The sequence below is a fragment of the Podarcis gaigeae genome (assembly GCF_964106915.1).
Source record: "Podarcis gaigeae genome assembly, chromosome: 1".
In the NCBI taxonomy this organism is placed as follows: Eukaryota; Metazoa; Chordata; class Lepidosauria; order Squamata; family Lacertidae; genus Podarcis; species Podarcis gaigeae.
Window position 1 is genome coordinate 117,928,061 of NC_139678.1, and position 12,028 is coordinate 117,940,088.

Sequence of the window (12,028 nt, forward strand, 5' to 3'; positions counted from 1 at the left end):
CAGATATGATGTATTGCACTCTCAAGCTATATTGAAATGTTGATAAATACAGTTCTCTGTGACTCGTATTTCACAAAATCTCTTTCTACTACTTTCCCCCCAACCTTCCTTGCAGGCTTTTGATCTCTATGAGCAAAGATACGCTGCTGTGAAAATACACCAGCTTAACAAAAGCTGGAGAGATGAGAAAAAGGAAAACTACCATAAGTAAGCGTTTCAAGAAAACACTTTTAATTTGTTACAAAGACCAAAAAAAAGTGTTCTGGTGGTCGTGATTATTTTACCTATGTCTTCTAGGCACGCCTGCAGAGAGTATAGAATACACAAAGAACTTGATCATCCAAGGATAGTAAAACTTTATGACTACTTTTCCCTGGATACAGATACGTAAGTCTTTCTCTCTTTCTCTCTCTCTCTCTCTCTCTCTCTCTCTCTCTCTCTCTCTCTCACACACACACACACACACACACACACACCAGTTAGAAATTAAGCCCACCCTTCAGGAACATCTTTGGTTGGACATAAGTATGATTTAAATTTCATGGTGTTTGGCCTCAGTGGCTCAGTATTTTCTCTAGTATGATGTTCTGAAGGCTGTGGCATTGATTATTGTTCAAGTACAGTGGTACCTTGGTTGTCAAACGGCTTGGCTCCCTAACAAATTGGCTCCTGAACGCCGCAAACCTGGAAGTGACTGTTTCAGTTTGTGAACGTTTTTCGGAAGCTGAATGTCCAACTCTGCTTCTGACTGAGTGCAGGAAGCGCCTTGGATTTCGAAGAAATGATTAAGTTCGACAACCAAGGTACCATTGTAGATTGTTCCAGTTTCTTTTGTAAAGTGAAAATGTGATTTCTCCATTTGTGCATACAGTGGTACCTCGGGTTACATACGCTTCAGGTTACAGACTCCGCTAACCCAGAAATAGTGCTTCAGTTTAAGAACTTTGCTTCAGGATGAGAACAGAAATTGTGCTCTGGTGGCGCGGCAGCAGCAGGAGGCCCCATTAGCTAAAGTGGTGCTTCAGGTTAAGAACAGTTTCAGGTTAAGAACGGACCTCCGGAACGAATTAAGTACTTAACCCAGGGTACCACTGTATTCCAAAAAGTTTTTGTATCCACTCTTCTCTCATCTTCTTTTTTCCATTTCTGGGCAAGTAACATTCTTGCAGCTCTTGTTGAATTCATAAATAAATATCTTTCTATACTGTTTAGGTAGTTATACCCCTGTAATTCCCAAGAGGAAAGCAAAACCTACTGGAAGAATTAAGAAATCAAGATAACAAACTTTTTATAAAAGAATGGACATCGTTTATTGAATATTTACAAGCAGTTGGAAACCGATAAAGACATTGGCAGGATTATTGTAATAACCTGCTGTTTTAAAAAGAATATAGAATTAAAAGAAATAAATAGAAGGATAAGTTAATTTAGGATATGCAGGAAATGATAAAAGAAATTGAAGGAACTGCAGAAAGAGGAGGAAGGAAGTCGATTGTTTTAAATGTTACAATTTTTGTAAAACTATTGAAATGTATACAAATGAAAACCATAAATAAAAGTTAAGTGAAAATGTGCAATTAATGCAAAGAAATGATGTTCCTATTTCCATTGTATGCTTGAATAATTAAATAGCCTTTGTTTCCTTATCTAACTTTTATTTTTTTCCTTTCTAGGTTTTGTACAGTATTAGAATATTGTGAAGGCAACGATTTAGATTTCTATCTCAAGCAACATAAACTAATGACAGAAAAAGAAGCTAGGTCCATTGTAATGCAAATAGTAAATGCACTGCGATATCTCAATGAGATTAAGCCACCTATAATACACTATGATCTTAAACCAGGTAAATAAGAATTGGGGGGGGGGGATCATACATTGTATATTATATCTCTAAAACACATTCTTCTCTTAATTCTTAACTAGTGTAGCGCATGCCTCTTTCTTTATTAAACCCATCTGAGTTCACATTGGCCATGATATTCTTTTATGGTATGAGTGCTTGGGATACAGGAGAGGTGTCTCTTTTAATCTCTGTTGTCTTTAATCCTTAACAAAAATGTGAATTTAGTTTTATCACTAAATTTAATCATTTAATCACACTCTTCTTTTTTCTAGCCTCACACACCTATTCTCTCTTTTCTGCTGTTTGCTTTGAAGGCAAATTTGCACACTCACCCCACTACTTAATGCTTTGGCTTCTACACTGAGCTGTTTCGATGGATGTCTTCCATATTCTGTATGAATTTGGCTTCAATAGGATTTTCTTGTATCTTAAGCCACTGTGTGTGCTTAATTATAATTAGAAATGGATTGAAGTAGCAATAAAACATCATCTTTGAATGTGGCTTGAAGTATATATTTGATATGTGTACAATTTTATATCTGCAGTGTTTAGCTCCATGTGCCATGCGCTTGAACTCACAATCTTTATAATGAGGTGCAAAACCTCACATGCATGATTTGCCTTCAGTAAACCAGAAGTATAGTTAATTAGGTATTTTTCATTTGAATATGCAGGTAAATAATACTGTACACATGCCTCTTTCACACAGTTTTTGAGTCTTTTGTTCTTGTGTAGATCACTACCTAATACATTTTTTTTATTCAGTAAATAAAAAAGCGTTCAGGCATCTTCCGAAGTCCAAGCTTAGCTAAGGCAAATGGCATAGTACTGGGAAAATACTGAAAGAGCCAGCATTGCAGTAAACACACAAAGATCTGACGCATCTACATGATGCAGAGTTAGCACAGTACAGTCATATCTTGGATCCAGAACGCCTTGGTACTCAGACATTTTGGCTGCCAAATTCCACAAACTGGAAGTGAGTGTTCCGGTTTGTGAATGTTCTTTAGAACCCGAACGTCCGACGGGGCTTCCGCAGCTTCTGATTGGCTGCAGGAGCTTCCTGCAGCCAATCAGAAGCCGCGTTTTGGTTTCTGAATGTTTTGGAAGTCAAATGGACTTCTGGAACGGATTCCTTTCAACTTCCAAGGTACGACTGTATTATGAAAACTTGGGAAGAATTAACTTTAACCAAACTGTAGCTGTCCTTTGAAAATCCATGGCTCAAATTCTCCAAGAGATTGTTGAGACACAACTGCCTCTGCTCACAGGATGGGGCAGTTCTGTGAATATATGAGGAAGACGGAACCATACGCAGCACCTTGAGCCCCTTGGAGGAAATATATAATAATAATATAATAAATATAATAATAAATGAATGAACCATAGATGTGCCTATAACAAGGGTGTTTCTGTTCTATAATGTCTTCATTTAAACAATGGAAAAATTGTGAACCACTGCTGGGGGTAGACTTGGTTATGTTAACAAACTCTCTCCCTCTTGATAGGAAACATCCTTTTGGTAGATGGAACAGCATGTGGAGAAATAAAAATTACGGACTTTGGGCTGTCTAAAATAATGGATGACGATAGCTATGGTGTGGATGGAATGGACTTAACTTCACAAGGGGCTGGGACTTACTGGTAAAATTATTATTTCCCATTTGGCAACTGTATTTCTTACTTGTGTGAGAACTGTTTGTAAACCTCCACCGGCGGATGTAGTTGATGGAAAGAATGTGCTGTCGTTGGTTATTTGAGCTTATAACCTGACGGTAGAAGTCTGGATTCAACCCTCGAGTCCCACTAGTGAAAAAGCCCGCACAATGGCTTCTGCTAGTGCAATGGGACTTTCCACCCAGGTGCCAACAAATTACAATTGTGGGGTCAGGAGAATCCTAAGGGGAGCAGGGGGGATAGTTCTGCCTGGTGAGCTGAAATGTCTGTACTGCTGGAACAATTGCTGTAGCTCTGTGTTGAATTCCTTCTACAGAATTAATCTTCTCTAATGCATGGAGATTAGTAGTTATTTAATCTTCAATTCTTTTATTAATTATTATCATCAAGGTTTTATTGTCTGGTTTCTAGCTGAGGAATGATCACCTTCATTTAGTGCAAACTTGGTATAGTTTAACATACAGTATTGGTCACTGATGGAAGAAGGGGATAGTGGCAGAAATGCAGGGTTTAAAAAAAAAATCTGGTACAGTAGTTAAGGTTTCTACTGGAAATACGGGAATTGTTATGTACTTTATTATTATCAGAAACAGCATCTCTCCAATGTAGATTATAGTGAATGAATTATTTCTGTTTATTGAGTAGTATATGTTTGCTTATATGTGTTTAGGAATTTCTAACCTAACTTGTCTGCTTTCAAGGCTGCTTAAACCACACTACAGTCATCTGGTCCGAAATTCAGGCTCCTCACTTTTTTTTATTCTGTTCCATAACTTCCTGGTTTGGCATACCATAATCTGTTTCACCTAAAGTGGCTAACTGTGATTTGTGCTTGCTATCCAAACCAGATGTGGGTGGCGCTGTGGGTTAAACCACTGAGCCTAGGACTTGCCGATCAGAAGGTCGGTGGTTCGAATCCCTGCGACGGGGTGAGGTCCCGTTGCTCGGTCCCAGCTCCTGCCAACCTACCAGTTCAAAAGCACGTCAAAGCGTGCTTCCTCCCGGCGGGAAGGTAAACGGCATTTCCGTGCGCTGCTCTGGTTCGCCAGAAGCAGCTTAGTCATGCTGGCCACATGATCCGGAAACTGTATGCCGGCTCCCTTGGCCAATAAAGCGAGATGAGCGCCGCAACCCCAGAGTCCTCCGTGACTGGACCTAATGGACAGGGCTCCCTTTACCTTATCCAAACCAGAATTGGAAGCCATTTTTTGAAGTGGGGTGCCAATCCTGGTTTGTAGAGCAGACACAAATCACAGCTTGTCAGTTGAGATGTAACGACAAACAGTGTTTTGCCCAAACTGGAAAGTGTTTGAAAATCAGAGTGCATAAGTGAAGGGAGTCCATGAACTTAACAAACAGGTTATCATGTGAATTGACCAATACCACGTAAATCTATAAAAAAAATAATAATCCTGGAACAAATAGAAGAATGTGAGAAAGCCACTAGATTCTTGGCAATCTGTATCTCTCATAAATACTTCCAAAAATCAGCCTGCTTCTGGAGGGGGAATGTTCTTAATGTGTCTGTTTTCAGTGACTGAGTTTCTATTTTTTCTATCAGGTATTTGCCTCCAGAGTGCTTTGTTGTGGGCAAAGAGCCACCCAAAATTTCTAACAAAGTGGATGTGTGGTCAGTTGGAGTAATCTTTTTCCAGTGTCTATATGGTCGAAAGGTAAAAACAAACCCTTAAACGTAAAGTTTTCTAGTGCATTTCAGTACATCTTCAACGTGGTCTTTTTGAAGGGGGGAAAAACCATTTCTGGAAGTAGGTATGGTTCTTCAGCCTCCACCATTTGCGTTTTCCCAACAAGGAGAACTTCTTTTTAAGTGGAATAATTTTAGAATAAAAAAGGTGATGTTGCTGATTTCTTTTACTGATATTTGGACATTTAGCAATCACTGTCCGAACTTTTCCCTTTCTCCAGCCATTTGGTCATAACCAGTCCCAACAAGATATACTTCAAGAAAATACAATATTAAAAGCCACTGAAGTACAGTTCCCAGTGAAACCTGTTGTGAGTAATGAAGCCAAGGTAATATTCATGGACTCAAGGTATACATTCTGCTAGAATATGATGTAATCAACCTCGAGATGGATTTTGCTTCAGGGTTAAGGTCAAGAGATAACGTTGAGGCAAATTGTAACAAAATTTGTGTTAAGGTGTTTTTTTTTAAAATAGCACACGATATTTCAATTCATGTATGTCAATAAATAAATTTGAAAGTAAATGCAAAGTATCATTTGCATTGCGTATATATTAAATTGGTCATACTATAAAATGTAACATACTAAAAGTAATAATTTCCTGAAAATCTTGCTCTCAGACTCTCATACATATACTTGAATTTTTTGGGGGTGTACTCATAACTAAATTTACTAATCACCCATGAAAACAGACAAATTCCAGATTGTAGTAGTAAATATTTAAAGATTCTTGACTATTTCTGAAATCAGTTTTGATATTCCAGCAGGACTAAGCGGATGAAACAATTAATTTCATCCTTTAGCATTTGTTAGTGCTTCTCCTTCTAGAGAAGCCAAAAGTGCTTTGAATCAGTTTCCCATACACTGTGTCATTAATGCCATCTAATTTTAGTGTGTATTTGTCATTGTGAACCAGCAAAGCCACAATGACCACGTTAGAACAGTTGTTTAAGTTCCCATGATAGATTCTGAATGCAAAATTTGAGATTTCATTAGCACAAAACATGATGTGAGTGCAGAGGATATCAGTAAATGAAAATTTTGTACCAGAAACTCTCTCAGCAAGTCCCATGCTCCAATTTATGCACATGAGTACTTAATTATGGGAGTGATTCTCTCCCCTCCCCAGTTACTGGTTTACTTAAAAAAAGCAAATATAAATCTTGCATTTTTCTGTTGATTCCAAAAAAGAAAAAAGGTAAACCATTGCATGTAGATTATAATTGTGTGTCAAAAATTACCTTGCTGAATGGGGGATCAGGTGACGTCTCATCCAGTCCCCCAGCTGGGATCTAAAGAGCTCCATCTGTGCACAGGAATATTCTGGTTTTCAATTCTGGCCTCGGCCCTCTTTTGCTGGATGGGACGCCATTCCACTGGGTTCTTGGACCTTCAGTAGCAATTTGTGGCAAGGAGAGGCCGCTGTAGAAAAGAGTGTGTCAACCAGATGCCCTAAGAAACACGAAAGTAAGACAGAAAGAGACCACTGCCACCTGCAGTTTGGCTAGCATTTGGTAAATTGGAGGCAAACCACTGTATTTTTCACTCTATAGGACGCACTTTCCCCCCTCCAAAAGTGAAGGGGAAATGTGTGTGTGTCCTATGGAGCGAATGCAGGCTTTTGCTGAAGCTTGGAGAGCGAGAGGGGTCGGTGTGCACCGACCCCTCTCGCTCTCCAGGCTTCAGGCAGCTATCCCCAAGCTATCCAGGCTTGCGGATAGCTGCCTGTTCTGGGGGCTGGGGTCGGGGGAAGCTCGGGCTTCCCCTGCCCCAGCCCTGTGGCTAAAAATGAAGCCGCGCGCAGCCTCTCCCGGCTGGAGAGGTTGCGTGTGGCTAAAGAGGAAGCCAAGACAGCCAGCGGGATGGATCCCGCTCGCTGTCTTGGCTTCTTTGCTCTTTGGGGCTGGGGGGGGGGAATAATATTTTTTCCCCTTTATTCCCCCCCCCCCTAAAACTAGGTGCGTCCTCTGGTCCAGTGCGCCCTATGGAGCGAAAAATACGGTACCTCCTCAACATGGAGATTCTGTTCTTTACTGCAAAGGCTACACACCATTCATAGGGCCTGTCCTTTGAATTAATCTGGTATGCTTTTAATCTGATGGTTAGCACAGCCACCTGTCAAGAAGCTGGAACTTTTTGTGCTTGGCACCCTCCCACAACATCCTCTGCTTAGGAGACAGATAGACATGCGTGTGATAAATGGATAGCATCTGAAAATTATATCCCATGCATTTCACAAGGGAAATCGTAATTGCTAATCTTTTGCTCGTATGTGTTAGCGAAGGATGCTAGCGAGGTATGATTTGGAGCAGACATAGAAATATATGGAGGAGCAACTTGCAAGGCACGAGCTCTTGACCCCTTAGAAGGTGTGGCCTTTTGCGTAGAACACCTGCATATTAACACACCTGCCATCATGAGATCAGAAACTTGCTTTAAAAAAAATCTGTGATTCTGTACCAGCTTTCAGATTCTCCCAAATTCCAGGCCTGGTAAACCACCAGTCCCATTTCTAAAGGTTTACTTTTGTGTAACATTTAAAAACTCCTATTTTTATTGATGTTTTCATGAAACTTTATTTCTGTTTAGTTTGGCAAGTAATCCGCAGCGCCTCCCCCCAATTTTACGCGTTAAAGATGTAGAACAGACAAGCAGGGAGGGGCTGGCAGAAAGGTGAACACAACATTAATTATTAAATTTGCCAATATAATATAAGTAAGGTTCAGCAACAGAATTTTTATCTCCCTTTTCAAAGCTGGACGCTTAGTGAACAAAGCAAGAATTCTGTTGGAAGCTGGAACAGTAGCACTTTCAGTTTAGTGCTAACTTTACTCTTTTAATTTGACTGTTCAGAAATGTCTGCAGTTCACAGTGGCTGCGTACATTTCCAAATATCATTGGACAGTTCATTTATGGTCACGCTGTCTTTACGTAATAAAGGTTTGGGAGAAAAGAGTGTATAAATTAACATCTCTAAGCATTCACATATTGTCTCAGTGCCCACATCTTTGCAGATTAAACAAGAATTTGAGTGGCACAGGATGGAGGTTCAAACTGAGAACGTCTTGTGCAAATTCTGCACGAGCTAAAATCTGAATTAAATCAGAAACTTTTAGCTCATCCTTCTGACGACTATGCTACTTCATTCTGTGGTGTTAGTGGGTATCAGATGATGAGCACATCTCCATGTTGAATCAAAAGCCCACTTAACAACTTTCACTTATATTTTTAGTACCTTAAAGAACTCAGAACCCTCACCAGAAGAGCTGATTCAGACCTCGTTTACTGTTAAGAGAATTTGATCAATATCCCCCCCCCCTTTCCGCAGGCATTTATCAGACGTTGCTTGGCATACCGTAAGGAGGACCGGTTCGATGTTCATCAGCTAGCTAATGATGCTTACCTACTCCCGCACATGAGAAGATCAAATTCTTCAGGAAACTTGCATATGACTGGACTGGCAGCATCTCCCACGCCGCCAATATCCAGCATTATTCCCTACTGAAGCTTCTTAAACATGGAAGGCTTGCATGATATCGTCATGTAGTTTTGCTGCAGCGGACTTTCATCTGAAAGCGTTGGATTAGTGTTTTGACACAAGTTTAACAAATGGGGTGTTCAGACTGTGGCTCTTCTACAAATGTCATTTCTATGATTGGACTGGATCATGGTCTGTGAAGGGTACATTCATTTCAGACTCTCATATTGGAAACATTGAAGGACAGCATTACCTGTTGCCTCCAAGCAGATGTACTGTGTTTTTAAGACTGAAGAAAATGCGTGTTTTCAGGTTGCCGGGAGGGGAACACTGTAAATAGCCTTTTTAATACTTAACAACACTTTTGGTTGATACTGGAGAGCTCTAATAAGGGTAGTTTTTCATTATTTGAATAAAGAAGAAAATGAATGCAGCACGGAAGAACAGCACAGTGCCTGGACAAAAAGCTAAATAAAGAATCTTTCTTCCCAAGAAGTCAACGTTTCAAAAACCAAAGTAAAAATGAGAGACACAGCTGTGTATTGTTAATTTCTTTGGATAGAAGTGATTTAGTATTCTGGGGCCTGGGGAGAAATCTTTAAAATAACTGTTACGTTGGTTGAATGACTGTATTTCCAAAGGGATAAAAATAGCATTTTACGTAAGGTAGCAAAAGCTAGTTTGGAAACTAGTTCAATTATTTAAATGGCATTTTGATACTTAGCGGACTTGTCAACTGATACCCGCTGCCCAGGCTTTTGAAGAGGGATCTACAAAGGCCATGTATGTAACCAAAAGCAAACAGGTCATATTCAATGTTTCTATGCAGGATAATGACAAAATTCCCTTCTAACTGTATTGTAAATTGTTGTACAGAGGTCATATTTTCAGTTTTAAAAATTTCAGCAACTTATTCCTGTACAAATGTTTAAAGTATGGCTTTTCTAATTGGATATTGTATTTTTTTTAAGTCTCATTGAAGGCGCTTTTAATTGCTGCTAAATGATGTTGCTTTTGCTTTTGCAAAAAATAAAAATAAAATAAATCAAATGACCTCCTTAAGGTGCAAGTCAACTGTACGTCCTAGAGAGACTGAAAAGTAGATAATTCATTAACAATCAAGGCATGTAAAACTGATCTGTGTTGGAACTATACAGTGCAGTTCAAGTCAGTTTCCTGAGCTGGAGCACGTTGATAATAGATGTAGAAGTTGTTTATGGTTATTCACGGTTTCTGGAAATTCTGTCTACAAGGTGGGAAGATGTTCCTCTAAAGAGATGTTTCTTGTGGCCTGTACAGATATTTTAAAATGTGAAACATTTTCTAACTGCCTTGTACGGTAGAATCTTTTTTTTTTTCTTCAGAATGCAGTATCTCTCCCATACAAGATTCCTTTTACTGTCACATTCATAATGCTGAATACCTGTACGTAACTTTGTCCATGTTGCAGAAAGAAGGCTGTATTACCACAAGGTTTTTCCCCCCCATTTAATATTGTACAGTTAAACTGTGGCTCTTGTTTCTGATGTTGCAAGCCATTTTGTTTTCATTGTACATAAGGATACATTAACTGTCTCTTCAAGATGCTGCTGAAATTGTAGAGAATGTAGCCAAAACAGTAATAAAATAATGACAGTTGGAATTTCAAGTAGTTCTCAAGTTATTGCTTTGGATTGAGAAGGGCATTGGTGATAGAACTTCGTTCGTTTTCGTATCGGAACACTAAGTTCTGATCTTGGAGGCAGTCCATATATTATGTGGGAACAATGAGAAAGACACAGTACAAGTGACAAGGGCTATTATTGCTTTCCCCAAGTTCTACAGTGGTGATGTGTGCATTTTCTTACATTAAGATCTGTGCGTTTCAAAGTCACCTGGGACTGTCTGATCCCCTTTCAGCTGACGTGCATGAGACCCACATCTCACATTATTGCAGTTGGGGACAGACGTCTTTTGTGCAACTTCTCACTTCTAAGTACAGTCATACCTTGGGTTACAGAAGCTTCAGGTTATGTTTTTTCAGGTTATGGACCGCCAAAGCCCGGAAGTACTGGAACAGGTTACTTCCATGTTTCAGTGGTTGCGCATGTGCAGAAGCGCTAAATCACACTTTGTGCATGCGCAGAAGTGCTGAATCGCAACCCATGCGTGCACAGCTGGGGCACAGCTGTGGGTTGCAAACGTGCATCCCGCACGGATCATGTTCACAACCGGAGCGCCCACTGTACTATGTTTGCTTGGGGGCATATAAAGAAGCCGGATGCTAGGAAATTCAGGAGAGACACAAAGGCAAAATTAAAACAGTGGCATTAGCTTCCATAAGATGAGGTGATGTCTACCAACTTGGATGGTTTTAAAAGAGGTTACACATTTACGGAGGATGAAACTATCATCACTGGGGACTAGGCATGGTTGCTATAGACTATCTTTGCATTGTTTGATTTCAGTGGACTTATAATTTCAATAATCCCATGCTTGAACACCAGATCTACATCCGCATAGATCTCCCTTGCTCTAGTTCATATTGTAATTTTGATGTTTTTGGCTGTGCAGAGATTATGAACCAGTCTTACTTGGAGCTGAATTAAGTTGCAACTATTTTTTTTCTTTTGCATAAAATTTCACTTTGGCTCCATGCAGGATGCACTTCAGAATGCGTTGAAGACTTTGTAATAGGAGCAGCAACCCCAAATATCCATTTGCCCCTTCAGTGTGTGTGTCTTAATTTTACCTACAAAAAACAAAAGCAGGGGGTTATAGATCTTTTAAAGATGTATTTCTTGAGTTCCCCCACTAATCTCCTGAAATGTGCATGTGGTTAATTTGGAACGTGCAACCTGAACAGGTAAGGATAAAAGGCAGAACACAGGAATCATGACTAGTAGCCACTGGTAGGCTTTAATGCCACGAATTTGTCTAATCCTCAGATAGATGCCATTTGGGCCTGGCATTTCGTTTTGTTGGTTTTTATTTTCCCTATTAGACCAAGTACTTGGTCTCTCATCACTATTTGCCTCAGTTCCTCAAACTGCCTTCCAGCAAAAGTTAGTTCAGTCTCAGGAATATGCCCTCTTCCTCTCTGAAGCAAATATATATATATATAAATTTCATTCAGCTTTTCTGCAATCTTTTCATTCTCCTTTAGCATAGTATTAGACTCATTTGTCTTCCAAGGGTCCAACCATGTCTAGCTGATCCCCTGCCACTAATATATTTAAATATTTTGTTGCTGCCGTTCTTCAAGGGGCACATTGTGCTTTTAGAAAATTCTTTCTTAGCATCGCTTATTGTCTGCTTGCATTCCTTTTGACCAAGTTTGTGTTC

At 39.7% G+C, this 12,028-nt stretch overlaps 1 protein-coding gene across 5 annotated transcripts in view; it reads left to right on the forward strand.

The window, feature by feature from the left end:
* The window catches only part of TLK1 (tousled like kinase 1), a 65,166-nt gene extending 54,814 nt beyond the window's left edge, over nt 1-10,352 (forward strand). For all 5 annotated transcript variants that reach the window (XM_083707460.1, XM_083707461.1, XM_083707463.1 and 2 more), the window contains 7 exons: nt 116-207; nt 298-387; nt 1,674-1,843; nt 3,352-3,487; nt 5,082-5,193; nt 5,447-5,554; nt 8,555-10,352. In XM_083707460.1, coding sequence (XP_083563586.1) covers nt 116-207; nt 298-387; nt 1,674-1,843; nt 3,352-3,487; nt 5,082-5,193; nt 5,447-5,554; nt 8,555-8,731 — 885 coding nt within the window. In that variant the 3' untranslated portion in view covers nt 8,732-10,352. The remainder of the gene's footprint in view (nt 1-115; nt 208-297; nt 388-1,673; nt 1,844-3,351; nt 3,488-5,081; nt 5,194-5,446; nt 5,555-8,554) is intronic.
* Nucleotides 10,353-12,028: the final 1,676 nt, after the last annotated feature.